This window comes from Entelurus aequoreus, linkage group LG02 (assembly GCF_033978785.1).
Source record: "Entelurus aequoreus isolate RoL-2023_Sb linkage group LG02, RoL_Eaeq_v1.1, whole genome shotgun sequence".
Lineage (NCBI taxonomy): Eukaryota > Metazoa > Chordata > Actinopteri > Syngnathiformes > Syngnathidae > Entelurus > Entelurus aequoreus.
The window spans coordinates 93,588,376-93,610,875 of record NC_084732.1 but is presented as its reverse complement, the minus strand read 5'-3'; the positions used below and the strand labels follow the sequence as shown (position 1 = coordinate 93,610,875).

At 36.6% G+C, this 22,500-nt stretch overlaps 1 protein-coding gene across 4 annotated transcripts in view; it reads right to left on the bottom strand.

Moving 5' to 3' along the window:
- The window catches only part of LOC133641460 (ephrin type-A receptor 6-like), a 212,922-nt gene that overhangs the window by 31,103 nt on the left and 159,319 nt on the right, over window positions 1–22,500 (bottom strand). For all 4 annotated transcript variants that reach the window (XM_062035201.1, XM_062035204.1, XM_062035209.1 and 1 more), the window contains one exon: window positions 1,180–1,304. In XM_062035201.1, coding sequence (XP_061891185.1) covers window positions 1,180–1,304 — 125 coding nt within the window. The remainder of the gene's footprint in view (window positions 1–1,179; window positions 1,305–22,500) is intronic.

Here is a 22,500-nt window from a genome sequence, read left to right as displayed (position 1 = left end):
TTATCATCACCAGGAAAGATGAGGTCACCTACCTAGGTTCCATTCTAGAGGCTAACCTTTCCTGTGATAAAATGGCAACCAAGGTAATCAAAAAGGTTAACCAACGAACGAGATTTCTCTACAGAATTTCCTCTCTGGTCAACAAAAGCACCTTGAGGATTCTGGCGGGAACTCTCGTTCAACCCTTTTTCGATTACGCATGCACCTCCTGGTACCCTAGCACCTCCAAAACCCTCAAATCTAAACTCCAAACATCTCAGAACAAGCTAGTCAGGTTACTTCTAGACCTCCACCCCAGATCCCACCTCACTCCTACCCACTTCTCTAAAGTGGGCTGGCTCAAGGTGGAGGACAGAGTTAAACAACTTGCACTGAGCCTGGTCTATAAAATCCGCTACACCTCCCTGATACCGAAGTACATGTCAAACTACTTCCTTAACGTAAATGACCGCCATAACCACAACACCAGGGGGTGCTCCACTAACCACGTTAAACCCAGATTCCGAACTAACAAAGGTCTTAACTCATTCTCTTTCTATGCCACATCAATGTGGAATGCGCTCCCAACAGGTATAAAAGAAAGGGCATCTCTATCCTCCTTCAAAACCGCTATAAAAGTTCACCTCCAGGCAGCTACAACCCTAAACTAACACCCTCCCCGGATTGCTAATAATCAAATGCAGATTCTTTTTCTTATGCCTTCTGATCTCTCTCTCTCTCTCTCTCTCTCTCTCTCTCTCTCTCTCTCTCTCTCTCTCTATGTCCACTACTTGATGTCCATATCCCCACCCCCCCACCCCACCCCCCCTCCACACTCCTGATTGTAAATAATGTAAATAATTCAATGTGATTATCTTGTGTGATGACTGTATTATGATGATAGTATATATGATAGTATATATCTGTATCATGAATCAATTTAAGTGGACCCCGACTTAAACAAGTTGAAAAACTTATTCGGGTGTTACCATTTAGTGGTCAATTGTACGGAATATGTACTTCACTGTGCAACCTACTAATAAAAGTCTCAATCAATCAATCAAAAAGGTCATATAATTTGAATATGGTGGAAAAAACCTGCTAAATGAGTGTAAACGGGTGTCACTCTTAAATGTGCACTTTGTTCAAATGTGTTAGTGCAGTGTGATTTGGCCATCATAAGTAGATAATGATCACTACCTTCTCGTAGTATTTGACCTCATAGTCCACAATGTCCAAGGGCGGATGTTCCTCTTCTGTCCAGGAGAGGGCGATACTGCTACCAGTGGCCCAGTCCTTCTTGATGACCCCCACCAGAGCAGGACCTTAAAAGGAAAAAACAACCAACCGCTTTAGTGGAAAAATCCTGCAATAGTAATACAAAAAAAAAAAAAGAGGTCATTTTAAATCCAAATCATTTAAGAGACAGCTCGACGTGAGTCAAGATATATAAATGTATATATTTATATAGTGAATATTGACCACAAAAGATTGACTGAAGTCAGCATCAGACATTTTTTTTTACTCTTGAAATGAACTCTAAAGTGATTCCACACCTCTCAGAGATGTGCCTTCAAAGAACATTCTGAAGTGTCTTCAGACAACATGAGAAAAGTTTTCACAACTCCAAATGGAAAATGAAAACACACACACACACACACACTCACACACACACACCTGGTAGACAGTGCCGCTGGCATATAAGTACATAACATTCACTGGCTGAAGACAACAAGTGCAATAGTCTGCTTTCAGCCAGGAGGATATGTCAGATATTTACATTTCAAGAAAAAACGTTTTTTATTTTTTTATTTTGAATATGATCCACAATCCTGACATGATGATAATCACAATCATGAGAATTTGTAATCCCTCTAGGAACTGTGAAATATTTTAAAGTCGTATATACACTACCGTTCAAAAGTTTGGGGTCACCCAAACAATTTTGTGTTTGGGCCTTCATTTCTAAGAACAAGAATCGACTGTCGAGTTTCAGATGAAAGTTCTCTTTTTCTGGCCATTTTGAGCGTTTAATTGACCCCGCAAATGTGATGCTCCAGAAACTCAATCTGCTCAAAGGAAGGTCAGTTTTGTAGCTTCTGTAACGAGCTAAACTGTTTTCAGATGTGTGAACATGATTGCACAAGGGTTTTCTAATCATCAATTAGCCTTCTGAGCCAATGAGCAAACACATTGTACCATTAGAACACTGGAGTGATAGTTGCTGGAAATGGGCCTCTATACACCTATGTAGATATTGCACCAAAAACCAGACATTTGCAGCTAGAATAGTCATTTACCACATTAGCAATGTATAGAGTGTATTTCTTTAAAGTTAAGACTAGTTTAAAGTTATCTTCATTGAAAAGTACAGTGCTTTTCCTTCAAAAATAAGGACATTTCAATGTGACCCCAAACTTTTGAACGGTAGTGTATGCTGTGAGGTAATTGGAGCCTTAAATAGGTCAATAACTCATTGATTGAAACTTGTATTAGTAGATTGCACAGTACAGTACATATTCCGTACAATTGACCACTAAATGGTAACACCCCAATAAGTTTTTCAACTTGTTTAATCAATTCATGGTAAACAATTGGTAATGGCAATTTTACGTTTTTATTTATTTTTGGTTTGTTTGTTTTATGCCCTTTTTGCCAAACAAAACTTTGTTTTTTATTTGTAATATTTTCCCCCAAAAATATTTCAAAGTGGAATTTTTGATGTGAAGTAATTAGAGCCATAAATAGATCAATAACTCAAAACAACATTGAATTTGATTCATTATTATTTTTTGAGCAATGACAGTTTTAAAGGCCTACTGAAAGCCACTACTACCGACCACGCAGTCTGATAGTTTATATATCAATGATGAAATCTTAACATTGCAACACATGCCAATACGGCCGGGTTAACTTATAAAGTGCAATTTTAAATTTCCCGGCAAACTTCCGGCTGAAAACGTTTCGATATGATGACCTTTGCGCGTGACGTCAACGGTTGAAGCGGAAGTATTCGGAGCCCATTGAATCCAATACAAAAAGCTCTGTTTTCATCTCAAAATTCCACAGTATTCTGGACATCTGTGTTGGTGAATCTTTTGCAATTTGTTTAATGAACAATGAAGACTGCAAAGAAGAAAGCTGTAGGTGGGATCGGTGTATTAGCGGCTGGCTGCAGCAACACAAGCAGGAGGACTTTGAGGATAGCAGACGCGCTAGCCGAACGACCTCACCTTGACTTCCTCTGTCTCCGGGCCGCCAACCGCATCGGTGATCGGGCGAAGTCCTTCGTCGTACCGTCGATCGCTGGAACGCAGGTGAGCACGGGTCGTGATGAGCAGATGAGAGCTGGCTTAGGTGCAGAGCTAATATTTTTAGCATAGCTCTGTCGAGGTTCCGTAGCTAAGTTAGCTTCAATGGCGTCGTTAGCAACAGCATTGCTAAGCTTCGCCAAGCTGGAAAGCATTATGTGTTTACATGTCCAGAGTTTGGTAGTATTGTTGATCTTCTGTTTATCCTTCCAGTCAGGGGCTTATTTGTTTTGTTTCTATATGCAGTAAAGCCCGATGCTATCACGTTAGCTCAGTAGCTAAAGAGCTTCGCCGATGTATTGTCGTGGAGATAAAAGTCACTGTGAATGTCCATTTCGCGTTCTCGACTCTCATTTTCAAGAGGATTTAGTATCCGAGGTGGTTTGAAATACAAATCCGTGATCCACAATAGAAAAAGGAGAGAGTGTGGAATCCAATGAACCCTTGTACTTAAGTTACGGTCAGAGCGAAAAAAGATACGTCCTGCACTGCACGCTAGTCCTTCACTCTCACGTTCCTCATCCACGAATCTTTCATCCTGGCTCAAATTAATGGGGTAATCGTCGCTTTCTCAGTCCGAATCTCTCTCACTGCTGGTGTAAACAATGGGGAAATGTGAGCAGTCCTTCCTCCGGTGTCGTCACGCTACTTCCGGTATAGGCAAGGCTTTTTTTTAATCAGAGACCAAAAGTTGCGAACTTTATCGTCGATGTTCTCTACTAAATCCTTTAAGCAAAAATATGGCAATATCGCGAAATGATCAAGTATGACACATAGAATGGATCTGCTATCCCCGTTTGAATAAAAACAATTCATTTCAGTAGGCCTTTAAAGAAAAATAAATAAAAGAGCCTGCATGGAAACTTTTTGTGTTATTAGAGTCAAAATTGCAACATTTTCTTAATACATTTCAACTTTTTACTATTTTATTCTACTTGATGATTTTTAGAGGGTGCCGGTAAAAAGTGAGCTGGGGCCCGCACTTTGTTAAGAAGACACATTTTAAATACCAGTCACTCAGATATGGATCAGTTTATAACTCCCACCTCATTGCCAGCGCGGTCGTCGGTGTTTATTTTCCTGCAGGAATGGAAAAGAGCGAGGCAAACATGCTTCACTGAGACTCAAATATTTACCATCAATTATTTATAAATCTCCCACTTAAACAGAGGCAAAGTAAAAGATGCACGCCATCTCTCGTGGAGCAAGCCGCTCTCGTTACATGAATGCAGATCCAGAGTGACACCGCCACGGTAACAATAATGGATCAGATGTACATATATATAGTCGTCATCGGCTAAGTAGCTGAGAGGAAAGACGCCAAAGGGAAGGCCAGGAAGCGACGCCTCAGAGAGGCGGCGCGTCACATGTGGTAAAGCAGACGGCACTTTCACATCTTGTCACGGCACCGTAGGTTTTCTAGCGGCAACTCAAGCCGACACGATGCGTCACAGTTCAGCGGCGCCGCCATCGCTGCTATTTTTAAAGCGGAATGGAGCAGGGCGGGGGGGGGGGGGGGGGGGGGGGGGGAAGGTGTGCGCGGAATGTAAGACTTCCACTGCTGACTGGTGTAAAACTCACACCCGAGGTGCAAAGTACGTTAATATGAGGGTAGGCCATTAAAACGCTCGATTGTGAATCACTTCCTTTTCTCATTTTTTTAAAAGTTTTTAAACGTCTCTGAAAAGAAGCCGATTTGAAAGGCGGGTCTTAGTCGTCGTGTTGCAGTCGTAACAAAATATAAACCCCAAAACCAGTGAAGTCGGCACGTTGTGTAAATGGTAAATAAAAAGAGAATACAATGATTTTGCAAATCCTTTTCAACTTACAAACCCCGTTTCCATATGAGTTGGGAAATGGTGTTAGATGTAAATATAAACGGAATACAATGATTTGCAAATCATTTTCAAGCCATATTCAGTTGAATATGCTACAAAGACAACATATTTGATGTTCAAACTGATAAACTTTTTTTTTTTGGGCAAATAATCATCAACTTTAGAATTTAATGCCAGCAACACGTGACAAAGAAGTTGGGAAAGGTGGCAATAAATACTGATAAAGTTGAGGAATGCTCATCAAACACTTATTTGGAACATCCCACAGGTGTGCAGGCTAATTGGGAACAGGTGGGTGCCATGATTGGGTATAAAAACAGCTTCCCAAAAAATGCTCAGTCTTCCACAAGAAAGGATGGGGCGAGGTACACCCCTTTGTCCACAACTGCGTGAGCAAATAGTCAAACAGTTTAAGAACAACATTTCTCAAAGTGCAATTGCAAGAAATTTAGGGATTTCAACATCTACGGTCCATAATATCATCAAAAGGTTCAGAGAATCTGGAGAAATCACCGCACGTAAGCGGCATGGCCCGGAAACCAACATTGAATGACCGTGACCTTCGATCCCTCAGACGGCACTGTATCAAAAACCGACATCAATCTCTAAAGGATATCACCACATGGGCTCAGGAACACTTCAGAAAACCACTGTCAGTAACTACAGTTGGTCGCTACATCTGTAAGTGCAAGTTAAAGCTCTACTATGCAAAGCGATAGCCATTTATCAACAACACCCAGAAAGACGTGGACATAAGCTGCTAACTAGATAGCCATGTCTTAAAGCACCTCTTCCTGAGGGCGTTTCAGTGTTATAACTTCGCCTTTATCGTTAGTTTTTAAGCCAAAATGCGTCCGTTCTCCCTTTTCTGTCTACACACTGTGTCTGCTTGTAAGTACTCTGTGACTGCGCGCTGCCAAACATGCTCCTCTGCTCGTAAAACCAGCAATGTCACGACACACTGTCATGCTTATAGGAAAAAAAAATATGGCGAACCGATACTTTTCAAACAGAGTATAGTACCGTTTTTGATTCATTAGTACTAAACTATACCGTACAAACCTAAACTGGACAGCAGTCGTAATCAGCTCATTTCTAAATGTTGTATAAAAACAAGATTTTATTATCAAAACTAATTCATATTTATCAACACACAGAAAAGTACCAACAATTGCTACCGTTGAGTACCTGGAATTGGTACCGTATCAGTTCAAATGTGAACGCTACCCAGCTCTACATACAATGTACCAAAAATAAAGATGACTTTCAATCAGGTAAGAAAATACCTGATTGATAACTACGCTGAGTGAGTCATGTCAAATAAATCATGGACAAAACAGGACTGGGGGAAATAAAAAGCCAGCACCCAGTAATTGAACTGTGTTGTCTATTAGGGCGGTTTGCAAGATCACATCACACATCTGCTGACGCGGCGTACTTCGATATCAGCCACTCTTCCTGTCGGGGTGGAAGGTGGAATATCTCAATCCAGCCGCCAGCTGCAGTTATTAATGGATCATAAGTCGTTCTGCGGAATGAAGGAGATGTGAAACTGCCATGTGAAATACAGAAGGGTCACTTTTTGTTTTTAAATCTCGTGCCAGGAGACAAGTCTCCTCGTCTGTCGGTTGACCACAAAAAGGAAGCAAATCGACTTTATTAAATGTTTGCGAAGCATTTTAGTAAACAAAACCAGTTTTACTTTAAGTAATATACTGTATAATGCATAATATACTCTATAATGCATATGTTCCTTTTTGACTGTACTTGAATGTATAATAGACTGTATTTATATTATTCACATGTGAACAATGCTGTATAATAGACTGTATTTATATTTGTCACATGTGAATAATGCTGTATAATAGACTATATTTATATTATTTACATGTGAATAATGCTGTATAATAGACTATATTTATATTATTCGCATGTGAATAATTCTGTATAATAGACTGTATTTATATTATTCACATGTGAATAATGCTGTATAATAGACTGTATTTATATTATTCACATGTGAACAATGCTGTATAATAGACTGTATTTATATTATTCACATGTGAATAATGCTGTATAATAGACTGTATTTATATTATTCACATGTGAATAATGCTGTATAATAGACTATATTTATATTATTCACATGTGAATAATGCTGTATAATAGACTGTATTTATATTATTCACATGTGAACAATGCTGTATAATAGACTGTATTTATATTATTCACATGTGAATAATGCTGTATAATAGACTTTATTTTTTATTATTCACATGTGAATAATGCTGTATAATAGACTGTATTTATGTTATTCACATTTGACTAATGCTGTATAATAGACCGTACTTATATTATTCACATGTGAATAATGCTATATAATAGACTGTATTTATATTATTCACATGTGAACAATGCTGTATAATAGACTGTATTTATATTATTCACACGTGAATAATGCTGTATAATAGACTATATTTATATTATTTACATGTGAATAATGCTGTATAATAGACTGTATTTATAATATTCACATGTGAATAATGCTGTATAATAGACTATATTTATATTATTTACATGTGAATAATGCTGTATAATAGACTATATTTATATTATTCACATGTGAAGTGAAGTGAAGTGAATTACATTTATATAGCGCTTTTTCTCAAGTGACTCAAAGCGCTTTACATAGTGAAACCCAATATCTAAGTTACATTCAAACCAGTGTGGGTGGCACTGGGAGCAGGTGGGTAAAGTGTCTTGCCCAAGGACACAACGGCAGTGACTAGGATGGCGGAAGCGGGGATCGAACCTGCAACCCTCAAGTTGCTGGCACGGCCGCTCTACCAACCGAGCTATACCGCCCCATGTGAATAATGCTGTATAATAGACTGTATTTATATTATTCACATGTGAATAATGCTGTATAATAGACTGTATTTATATTATTCACATGTGAATAATGCTGTATAATAGACTGTATTTATATTATTCACATGTGAATAATGCTGTATAATAGACTGTAGTTATATTATTCAATCAATCAATCAATCAATCAATCAATGTTTATTTATATAGCCCTAAATCACAAGTGTCTCAAAGGGCTGTACAAGCCACAACGACATCCTCGGTACAGAGCCCACATTCCCATGTGAATAATGCTGTATAATAGACTGTATTTATATTATTCACATGTGAACAATGCTGTATAATAGACTGTATTTATAATATTCACAATAATGCTGTATAATAGATTGTATTTATATTATTCACATGTGAATATTATATAATAGACTGTATTTATAATATTCACAATAATGCTGTATAATAGACTGTATTTATATTATTCACATGTGAATAATGCTGTATAATAGAGTGTATTTATATTATTCACATGTGAATAATGCTGTATAATAGACTGTAGTTATATTATTCACATGTGAATAATGCTGTTTAATAGACTGTGTTTATATTATTCTCATGTGAATAATGCTGTGTAATAGACTGTATTTATATTATTCACATGTGAATAATGCTGTATAATAGACTGTATTTATATTATTCACATGTGAATAATGCTGTATAATAGACTGTAGTTATATTATTCAATCAATCAATCAATCAATCAATCAATGTTTATTTATATAGCCCTAAATCACAAGTGTCTCAAAGGGCTGTACAAGCCACAACGACATCCTCGGTACAGAGCCCACATTCCCATGTGAATAATGCTGTATAATAGACTGTATTTATATTATTCACATGTGAACAATGCTGTATAATAGACTGTATTTATAATATTCACAATAATGCTGTATAATAGATTGTATTTATATTATTCACATGTGAATATTATATAATAGACTGTATTTATAATATTCACAATAATGCTGTATAATAGACTGTATTTATATTATTCACATGTGAATAATGCTGTATAATAGAGTGTATTTATATTATTCACATGTGAATAATGCTGTATAATAGACTGTAGTTATATTATTCACATGTGAATAATGCTGTTTAATAGACTGTGTTTATATTATTCTCATGTGAATAATGCTGTGTAATAGACTGTATTTATATTATTCACATGTGAATAATGCTGTATAATAGACTATATTTATATTATTTACATGTGAATAATGTTGTATAATAAACTATATTTATATTATTTACATGTGAATAATGCTGTATAATAGACTGTATTTATATTATTCACATGTGAACAATGCTGTATAACAGACTGTAGTTATATTATTCACATGTGAATAATGCTGTAAAATAGACTGTATTTATATTATTCACATGTGAATAATGCTGTATAATAGACTGTATTTATATTATTCACATGTGAATAATGCTGTATAATAGACTGTATTTATATTATTCACATGTGAATAATGCTGTATAAAAGACTGTATTTATATTATTCGCATGTGAATAATGCTGTATAATAGACTGTATTTATATTATTCACATGTGAATAATTCTGTAAAATAGACTGTATTTATATTATTCACATGTGAATAATGCTGTATAATAGACTATATTTATATTATTTACATGTGAATAATGCTGTATAATAGACTATATTTATAATATTCACATGTGAATAGTGCTGTATAATAGACTATATTTATATTATTTACATGTGAATAATGCTGTATAATAGACTATATTTATAATATTCACATGTGAATAATGCTGTATAATAGACTATATTTATATTATTTACATGTGAATAATGCTGTATAATAGACTATATTTATAATATTCACATGTGAATAATGCTGTATAATAGACTATATTTATATTATTTACATGTGAATAATGCTGTATAATAGACTGTATTTACATTATTCACATGTGAATAATGCTGTATAATAGACTGTATTTATCTTATTCACATGTGAATAATGCTGTATAATAGACTATATTTATATTATTTACATGTGAATAATGCTGTATAATGGACTGTAGTTATATTATTCACATGTGAATAATGCTGTATAATAGACTGTATTTATATTATTCACATGTGAATAATGCTGTATAAAAGACTGTATTTATATTATTCACATGTGAATAATGCTGTATAATAAACTATATTTATATTATTTACATGTGAATAATGCTGTATAATGGACTGTAGTTATATTATTCACATGTGAATAATGCTGTATAATAGACTGTATTTATATTATTCACATGCGAATAATTCTGTATAATAGACTGTATTTATATTATTCACATGTAAATAATGCTGTATAATAGACTGTATTTATATTATTCACATGTAAATAATGCTGTATAATAGACTGTATTTATACTATTCACATGTGAATAATGCTGTATAATAGACTGTATTTATATTATCCACATATGAATAATGCTGTATAATAGACTGTATTTATATTATCCACATGTGAATAATGCTGTATAATAGACTGTATTCATATTATTCACATGTAAAAAATATTTAAGTGTTTATTGTTTATTGTGAGCGAACTGTGGTGCTGAATTTTCCCCAGGGATCAATAAACTACTTTCTATTCTATTCTATTCTATAGAAATTGATCAGAGCTGTTTCTCTATTTTTACTTTAAAAAAAAGTGTCGATTTTGAATGGAGAATCGTTACCCCCGAGAATCGAATCAAATCGTGAACATCCCAAAGATTATCGGCCCTACAGTTGAGTAAAAAAGTCTGTTTTTTCCGCACCTTTTTGAAAAAGCTTCTGCAAAGTCCAGCACTTTAAGGTTGCGACAATCACCCCAAAAAAAAGCCTGCGAAATCCTGCAGCGACTGAATAAATTCCCAGAACCATTGCAGGTCAAACTAATGCTGACATAAATGACTTTTTTTAGAAGATGTAACGACATTAAAGCAAACAACTTTCAAAACTTGCAGGAAAGTTACTTACACTTTCGGGCCTAATTGAGCTTTTCATTCATTGTTACTCCATCCATATGCTGCGTCTAATCGTCTCTTTGTTAGCTCTGCTCTTTTTTTCCCTCCTTCCTCTTTCGAGCACATCCTGGGGGAAATTTAAGCCGCAGCACTAAATACTCTACATTTCTATCAGTTGCTAATTAGAACAGATTTCAGTTTGCTGTTCAATTTGATGCCGTGCAGGGTTGTTTGTAATCATTTGGTGTTTGCAAACAGCATCCTGCTGCCGGCAAACACAACGCATGCTGAGGGGAACCTACGGGGAATGTTTTTCCGTATTGTTCTCATATAGACGTCTTCGCTTTTGTCATGCTGCGAAGGCGGGTCGGACCCTGCGCTGGTCTCCGGTCAATCACGCGTGGACAAACAATTCCCCGCTGACACACACCTACGGGCCATTTCCAGCCTTAAAGGGGAAGTGCACTTTTTTGGGGGGGGAATTGTTTGAATCATTCACAATCCCATGTAAGACAAGAACACATGTGTTTGTCTTTTTGTATGCATTCTAAGTCGTAAAATACGGCTAGTACGAGGTGGCTAATGAGAATACACTATTCCGCTCATACAGCCGTCTTAAAAAACATCCAAAAACCACCAAGGATACTTCATTTACATCTCCTGACCTAAACAATAACCAAATATTAAGAATATTGTTATTATAAGTGCTAACGCAGACAAACTATTTTTAGCTGACAAGCGCTAACTAGCTTAAACTGCTACATTGACATATTGAGCCGGTGAGCTGCTGGATCGCCTCTGAGCTGGTGAAAGTTACCGTATTTTCCTTACTATAAGGCGCACTTAAAATAATTTTTCTCCCCTCAAAACTCAACAGTGCGCCTTATGTACGGAATAATTCTGGTTGTGCTTACCGACCTCGAAACAATTTTATTTGGTACATGGTGTAATAAGTGTGACCAGTAGATGGCAGTCACACATAAGAGATACGTCTAGACTGCAATATGATGGCAGTCACACATAAGAGATACGTGTAGACTACCATAGGATGGCAGTCACACATAAGAGACACGTGTAGACTGCAATATGATGGCAGTCACACATAAGATATACGCGTAGACTGCAATATGATGGCAGTCACACATAAGAGATACATGTAGACTACAATATGATGGCAGTCACACAAGAGATACATGTAGACTGCAATATGATGGCAGTCGCACATAAGAGATACGTGTAGACTGCAATATGATGGCAGTCACACATAAGAGATACGTGTAGACTGCAATATGATGGCAGTCACACATAAGAGATACGCGTAGACTGCAATATGATGGCAGTCACACATAAGAGATACGTGAAGACTACAATATAATGGCAGTCACACATAAGAGATACGTGTAGACTGCAATATGATGGCAGTCACACATAAGAGATACGTGTAGACTGCAATATGATGGCAGTCACACATAAGAGATACATGTAGACTACAATATGATGGCAGTCACACAAGAGATACATGTAGACTGCAATATGATGGCAGTCACACATAAGAGATACGTGTAGACTGCAATATGATGGCAGTCACACATAAGAGATACGTGAAGACTACAATATAATGGCAGTCACACATAAGAGATACGTGTAGACTGCAATATGATGGCAGTCACACATAAGAGATACGTGTAGACTGCAATATGATGGCAGTCACACATAAGAGATACATGTAGACTACAATATGATGGCAGTTGCACAAGAGATACATGTAGACTGCAATATGATGGCAGTCGCACATAAGAGATACGTGTAGCCTGCAATATGATGGCAGTCACACATAAGAGATACACGTAGACTGCAATATGATGGCAGTAACACATAAGAGATACGCGTAGACTACAATATGATGGCAGTCACACATAAGAGATACGCGTAGACTGCAATATGATGGCAGTCGCACATAAGAGATATGTGTAGACTGCAATATGATGGCAGTCACACATAAGAGATACGTGTAGACTGCAATATGATGGCAGTCACACATAAGAGATACGCGTAGACTACAATATGATGGCAGTCGCACATAAGAGATACGTGTAGACTGCAATATGATGGCAGTCACACATAAGAGATACGCGTAGACTACAATATGATGGCAGTCACACATAAGAGATACGTCTAGACTGCAATATGATGGCAGTCGCATATAAGAGATACGTGTAGACTGCAATATGATGGCAGTCGCACATAAGAGATACGTGTAGACTGCAATATGATGGCAGTCACACATAAGAGATACGTGTAGACTGCAATATGATGGCAGTCACACATAAGAGATATGTGTAGACTGCAATATGATGGCAGTCGCACATAAGAGATACGCGTAGACTGCAATATGATGGCAGTCGCACATAAGAGATACGTGTAGACTGCAATATGATGGCAGTCGCACATAAGAGATACGTGTAGACAGCAATATGATGGCAGTCACACATAAGAGATACGCGTAGACTGCAATATGATGGCAGTCACACATAAGAGATACGTGTAGACTGCATTATGATGGCAGTCACACATAAGAGATACATGTAGACTGCAATATGATGGCAGTCACACATAAGAGATACGTGTAGACTGCATTATGATGGCAGTCACACATAAGAGATACGTGTAGACTGCAATATGATGGAAGTCACACATAAGAGATACGTGTAGACTGCAATATGATGGCAGTCACACATAAGAGACACGTGTAGACTGCAATATGATGGCAGTCACACATAAGAGATACGTGTAGACTACAATATGATGGCAGTCACACATAAGAGATACGCGTAGACAGCAATATGATGGCAGTCACACATAAGAGATACGCGTAGACTGCAATATGATGGCAGTCACACATACGAGATACGTGTAGACTGCATTATGATGGCAGTCACACATAAGAGATACGTGTAGACTGCAATATGATGGCAGTCACACATAAGAGATACGCGTAGACTGCAATATGATGGCAGTCACACATAAGAGATACGCGTAGACTGCATTATGATGGCAGTCGCACATAAGAGATACGTGTAGACTGCAATATGATGGAAGTCACACATAAGAGATACGCGTAGACTACAATATGATGGCAGTCACACATAAGAGATACGCATAGACTGCAATATGATGGCAGTCGCACATAAGAGATACGTGTAGACTGCAATATGATGGCAGTCACACATAAGAGATACGTGTAGACTGCAATATGATGGCAGTCACACATAACAGATACGTGTAGACTGCAATATGATGGCAGTCACACATAAGAGATACGCGTAGACTACAATATGATGGCAGTCACACATAAGAGATACGCGTAGACTGCAATATGATGGCAGTCGCACATAAGAGATACGTGTAGACTGCAATATGATGGCAGTCACACATAAGAGATACGTGTAGACTACAATATGATGGCAGTCACACATAAGAGATACGCGTAGACTGCAATATGATGGCAGTCGCACATAAGAGATACGTGTAGACTGCAATATGATGGCAGTCGCACATAAGAGATACGTGTAGACTGCAATATGATGGCAGTCGCACATAAGAGATACGTGTAGACTGCAATATGATGGCAGTCACACATAAGAGATACGTGTAGACTGCAATATGATGGCAGTCACACATGAGAGATACGTGTAGACTGCATTATGATGGCAGTCACACATAAGAGATACGTGTAGACTGCATTATGATGGCAGTCACACATAAGAGATACATGTAGACTGCAATAGGATGCAGTCACACATAAGAGATACGTGAAGACTGCAATATGATGGCAGTCACACATAAGAGATACGCGTAGACTGCAATAGGATGGCAGTCACACATAAGAGATACGCGTAGACTGCAATAGGATGGCAGTCACACATAAGAGATATGTGTAGACTACAATATGATGGCAATAATCAAGAAACAAAACCAGGTGTGAAACGCCCAATGGTCCTAGCAACAGAAAAAAGTAACTAAGGGAGACTTTGGAGCCCCAACAACAAACCATAAACAGACATGATCTGTAGTGACAGATCATGACACATTCTATGATTAATTCTTCATCTAAACGGGAAGATATAAACATCCCATTAGTCGGCATCCCAGTGAGAGCAGACATAGTGGAGTAAGTGATTATTTTATTATGTTTGTAGTTTGTACTTCTTGTTTACCACTTAGCAGTACTGCTACATGCCCGATGCGATTATCGCTCAGCTTCTAAAACTCATCCTCTGTATACTCAGGTTAAAAAATATATATAATTTGTCCCCAAGTAGTCTTTGTTCGCTCTCGTGAAGCCTGCCATGATTAGTAGTGTTGTTGTTGTTGAAGGGAAAAGCCAACGTGGTGATGCATCTGTGAAATTAATACGCCGCCGTATGCTAAAAATGAACAAAATACGTAAATATGACATGTTATAATGAATGTGTCTGTGACTACATTACATACTGCTACATGCTGGATGCGTTTATCGCTCAGCTTCTAAAACTCATCCTCCGTATACTCAGGCTCAAAAATATATATAATTTGTCCCAAAGTAGTCTTTGTTGGCTCTCGTGTAGCCTGCCATGATTAGTAGTGTTGTTGTTGTTGTTAAAGGGAAAAGCCATCTGTGAAATTAATACGCCGCTGTATGCTTAAAATGAACAAAATACTTCAATATTACATGTTAGTATGAATGTGTCTGTGACTACATTACATACTGCTACATGCTGGATGTGTTTATCACTCAGCTTCTAAAACTCATCCTCTGTATACTCAGGCTCAAAAATATATATAATTTGTCCCCAAGTAGTCTTTGTTCGCTCTCGTGAAGCCTGCCATGATTAGTAGTGTTGTTGTTGTTGTTAAAGTGAAAAGCCATCTGTGAAATTAATACGCCGCTGTATGCTTAAAATGAACAAAATACTTCAATATTACATGTTAGTATGAATGTGTCTGTTACTACATTACATACTGCTACATGCTGGATGCGTTTATCACTCAGCTTCTAAAACTCATCCTCTGTATACTCAGGCTCAAAAATATATATAATTTGTCCCCAAGTAGTCTTTGTTCGCTCTCGTGAAGCCTGCCATGATTAGTAGTGTTGTTGTTGTTGAAGGGAAAAGCCAACGTGGTGATGCATCTGTGAAATTAATACGCCGCCATATGCTTAAAATGAGCAAAATACGTAAATATGACATGTTAGTATGAATGTGTCTGTGACTACATTACATACTGCTACATGCTGGATGCGTTTATCGCTCAGCTTCTAAAACTCATCCTCCGTATACTCGGGCTCAAAAATATATATAATTTGTCCCAAAGTAGTCTTTGTTGGCTCTCGTGTAGCCTGTCACGATTAGTAGTGTTGTTGTTGTTGTTAAAGGGAAAAGCCATCTGTGAAATTAATACGCCGCTGTATGCTTAAAATGAACAAAATACTTAAATATTACATGTTAGTATGAATGTGTCTGTTACTACATTACATACTGCTACATGCTGGATGCGTTTATCACTCAGCTTCTAAAACTCATCCTCTGTATACTCGGGCTCAAAAATATATATAATTTGTCCCCAAGTAGTCTTTGTTCGCTCTCGTGAAGCCTGCCATGATTAGTAGTGTTGTTGTTGTTGAAGGGAAAAGCCAACGTGGTGATGCATCTGTGAAATTAATACGCCGCCGTATGCTTAAAATGAGCAAAATACGTAAATATGACATGTTATAATGAATGTGTCTGTGACTACATTACATACTGCTACATGCTGGATGCGATTATCGCTCAGCTTTTAAGACTCATCCTCCGTATACTCAGGCTCAAAAATATATATAATTTGTTCCCAAGTAGTCTTTGTTGGCTCTCGTGTAGCCTGTCATGATTAGTAGTGTTGTTGTTGTTGTTGTTAAAGGGAAAAGCCATCTGTGAAATTAATACGCCGCTGTATGCTTAAAATGAACAAAATACGTAAATATTTTACATGTTATAATGAATGTGTCTGTGACTACATTACATACTGCTACATGCTGGATGCGTTTATCGCTCAGCTTCTAAAACTCATCCTCCGTATACTCGGGCTCAAAAATATATATAATTTGTCCCCAAGTAGTCTTTGTTCGCTCTCGTGTAGCCTGCCATGATTAGTAGTGTTGTTGTTGTTGAAGGGAAAAGCCAACGTGGTGATGCATCTGTGAAATTAATACGCCGCCGTATGCTAAAAATGAACAAAATACGTAAATATGACATGTTATAATGAATGTGTCTGTGACTACATTACATACTGCTACATGCTGGATGCGTTCATCGCTCCGCTTCTAAAACTCATCCTCCGTATACTCGGGCTCAAAAATATATATAATTTGTCCCAAAGTAGTCTTTGTTGGCTCTCGTGTAGCCTGCCGTGATTAGTAGTGTTGTTGTTGTTGAAGGGAAAAGCCAACGTGGTGATGCATCTGTGAAATTAATACGCCGCCGTATGCTAAAAATGAACAAAATACGTAAATATGACATGTTATAATGAATGTGTCTGTGACTACATTACATACTGCTACATGCTGGATGCGTTTATCACTCAGCTTCTAAAACTCATCCTCTGTATACTCGGGCTCAAAAATATAAGGTCCTGGCTCATCATTTGTCCAAGCAGGGAGGTAATCTGAAGTGGTACTCGGTGGACAAAGTTTGAGAACCACTATAGGCGGAATAGTGCGACTACTATTGGCTCCATTGTTAGCTGACTTTTGCTAAAGCTTATTTACTAGTTAGAATGCACAAAAAGAGACAAACACGCGCTCTTGTCTTACAAAATGACTGTGAATGATTGGCAAAAAAATAAAAAAATAAATAAAAAATGCGGTTTCTGTTGGAACTTCAGAAAGGAGGGTACCTGCAGAGAACCTCTTGCATCGTAATGGAGACATTTGGAGTGTAGCACATGCACGTTGTTATGCTGGAAAACAAGATCCCTACACACGGACACAATCTTTGTAAGCGGCGTCGCAGCCGTCGCGGCCGTACGGAACCTGCATCATTTTCAGTGTAACCGGGGCCATAAAAATGCATAACTTGGCGGAGGAGAACCTCCCCATTACTGGAGGGGATCTCTGCTATGTATGTATTAGCATGCATAGAGAGTGCTGATATGTGCAGCGTTTAAGCTCTGCTGAAGGGGCGGTGTGCATATGTAACGTTACTGCCAAAAAAAGTCAACTCAAATCATTTTCAGGAGAAATTTTCAGTAGATGCATTTTGAGTAAGATACTGTTCAGGTGCAGGTAAACACGCTGATGTCGAGCGACAAGCATTTATGTCCGAGACGTGGCTGCCAAACATTCATTTATATTCATGTACCGAATCCTGCACTTTTTTTTTTTTAGCACCTGCCGAATCCATACTTGCCAACCTTGAGACCTAGACTGGAAATGTCCGATAATGGCTTTTTTTGCCGATTATTGCCCAACTCTTAATTACCGATTCCGATATCAACCAATACCGATATATACAGTCGTGGAATTAACACATTATTATGTCTAATTTTGTTGTGATGCCCCGCTGGATGCATTTGGTGGTAGCGAGGGTGTATTTCGTAGCGTCCCGGAAGAGTTAGTGCTGCAAGGGGTTCTGGGTATTTGTTCTGTTGGTGTTTATGTTGTGTTACGGTACGGATGTTCTCCGGAAATGTGTTTGTCATTCTTGTTTGGTGTGGGTTCACAGTGTGGCGCATATTTGTAACAGTGTTAAAGTTGTTTATACGGACACTCTCAGTGTGACCTGTATGGCTGTTGACCAAGTATGCTTGCGTTCACTTGTGTGTGTGTGTAAAAAGCCGCAGATTATTGGAGGAAAAGCGGACGTGACGACAGGTTGTAGAGGGCGATAAAGGCAGTGCCTTTAAGGCAGTGGTCACCAACCACCGGGCCGCGGACCGCACAACAAATTAAAAAAATATATTTTTATTAAATCAACATAAAAAACGCAATATATCAATATAGATCAATACAGTCTGCAGAGATACAGTCCATAAGCACACATGATTGTATTTCTTTATGAAAAAAAAAAAAAATTTTTTTTTTTTTTTTTTAATTTGTTGTCCGGGTGGAAATCGGGAGACATTTGGCAGATTTTAGGGAGGGGCACTGAAATTCGGGAGTCTCCTGGGAAAATCGGGAGGGTTGGCAAGTATGGCCGAATCCCCGAAAAATACGGTGAAAGCTCCAATTTTCCTAAAATTCGCTAGCTTGATGCTAATATACATTGGATTTGCTGTTCACATGCTACCGTTTAGCATTAGCGATTTTACACGGCGATGTCAACGCCTCCAAATTAGTGAATGAAAACTGTCCGATTCGGAATTGATTTTTTGTCCGTTCACTTTACAAAAAAAAACAAACAAAAAAAGATTTCTAACGTGAATGCAATCTTACGGAAGTTAAGTGAATTTACATAGCACTTTTCTCTAGTGACTCAAAGCGCTTTTACATAGTGAAACCCAATATCTAAGTTACATTTAAACCAGTGTGGGTGGCACTGGGAGCAGGCGGGTAAAGTGTCTTGCCCAAGGACACAACGGCAGTGACTAGGATGGCGGAAGCGGGGATCGAACCTGGAACCCTCAAGTTGCTGGCACGACCTCTCTGCCAACCGAGCTATGCCGCCTCACGTGCAACACGGCTTTCACCCGAGTCGATCTCTGGCGCATGTGTGGTTATTGCAAGGATTTTGTGCAAAGTCAGCATTTTCTGAATGGAAATATTGGACGTAGAAGACACGTAGTAAATTAACAAAATAAAACGCCTATATTCTTCTCTGTTATGCTATAAGTGCCATGTGTTGCTCTATAGCATAAATGCTACCATCACAATAATGATAATAATAAAAATATTAATTGACTTATACGCACTTTTTTTTTTTTGCACCTGCCAAATCCCCGAAAAATACGGTGAATAAAGCAAAGCTCCACTTTACCTAAAATGCGCTAGCTTGATGCTAATATACATCGGCTTTGCTGTTCACATGCTACCGATTAGCGTTAGCGATTTTACACGGCGATGTCGACGCCTCCAAATTAGTTAATGAAAACTAGAACTAAGGCAGATCAAATCCGATCTTTTTAGTGGCCGTTCACGTTACAAAGAAGAAAAAAACATGCCAAAACACCATGAACTGTACACTACTGCCATCTAACATCTCGGACTTGCAACTGTAATTGAGACTCAGAAATGTGATAATGTAACAAGATATAATGACTGGACAGAATATTCATAATCAACTCATTTTTTAAATGTTGCAATAAAAAAAAGAGATTTTATTGTCAAAAACAATTAATATTCACCAACATACAGAAAAGTAACAACTTTTGCACCCCTTGAGCCGGGGTGCAAAAAAAAAAATCTAATTTCCGATTAATCGCGATTCTTATTTGTAACAATTCTTAATCGATAAAAAAATTAATTAAAAAATATATTTTTTTTAAATGTATTTATGTATTGAGTACTGGTATCGATTCCAAGGCGCCGGGAAATCGGTTCAAATGTACGCTTCCCTGGGCAAAATGTCCGAAGAAAACAGCTTAACCTCCAACCGAACACTCCACGGTTGGAGATAAGAGAGATGTAGAAAGGACAGGAGGTGCAAGACGAGCTGTGAAGACGTCCCACAAGGATGGATCTCCACAGCATCTAAGCATATAAATAGATGCCGGCCTTATTCCCAGAGGAAAGTGGATGAAAACAGAAGGGGGGCTCTCTTGAGGAAAAGCAGAGAGAGAAGATAAAAAGTGAATTCCCCGAATAGGGACGCCATATTACACTGAGAATACACAAATATAAACACCTGACCTGATTACTTGAAACTTCTGCCACAATTAACATGACATCACTCACACACACACACATATATATATATATATATATATATATATATATATATATATATATATATATATATATATATATATATATATATATATATATATATATATATATATATATATATATATATATATATACACACACACACACATACACATATATATACACATATACATATCTATATATACACAGTTATATATATACATACATATATACACACACACACATAGTATATATATATATATATATATATATATATATATATATATATACACGCATATACATACACACACATATACACATTTAGATATATATATATACACATTTACATATATATATATACATCTATATATATACATACGTACATACACACACATACAGTATATGTATACATATATACACATATATATGCACGCACATACATATATATATGCACGCACATACATATATATACATTTACATATATACATACATATATACACATATACATTTATATACACATATATATACATTTACACACACATATATATATATACACATATATATACATTTACACACATATATATACATATATACATACATATTTATATATATACATACATATATACACGCATATACATATATATATATATATATATATATATATATATATATATATATATATATATATATATATATATATATATATATATATATATATATATATATATAGTATATTCTGTATATATATACATTCACACATATATACTAGGGCTGCAACAACTAATCGATTAAATCGATTAAAATCGATTATAAAAATAGTTGGCGATTAATTTAGTCATCGATTCGTTGGATCTATGCCATGCGCATAGGCTACTTTTTTTTTTTATATAAACCTTTATTTATAAACTGCAACATTTACAAACAGCTGAGAAACAATAATCAAAATAAGTATGGTGCCAGTATGCTGTTTTTTTTCAATAAAATACTGGAAAGGATAGAAATGTAGTTTGTCACTTTTATCCGATTATTAATCGAAGTAATAATCGTCAGATTAATCGATTATCAAATTAGTTGTTAATTGCAGACCTAATATATATATATATATATATATATATATATATATATATATATATATATATATATATATATATATATATATATATATATATATATATATATATATATATATATATATATATATATACACACATATATACACGTATATATATATACACACACATATATACATACATATATATATACATAAACATACACACACACGCACACGTACACACACACACACACACACACAAACACACACACACACACACATATATACATATATATATATATACATAAACATACACACACACGCACACGTACGCACACACACACACACACACACACACACACACACACACACACACACACACACACACACACACACACACACACACACACATATATATGTATATATATATATATATATATATATATATATATATATATATATATATATATATATATATATATATATATATATATATATATATATATATATATATATATATATATACATATG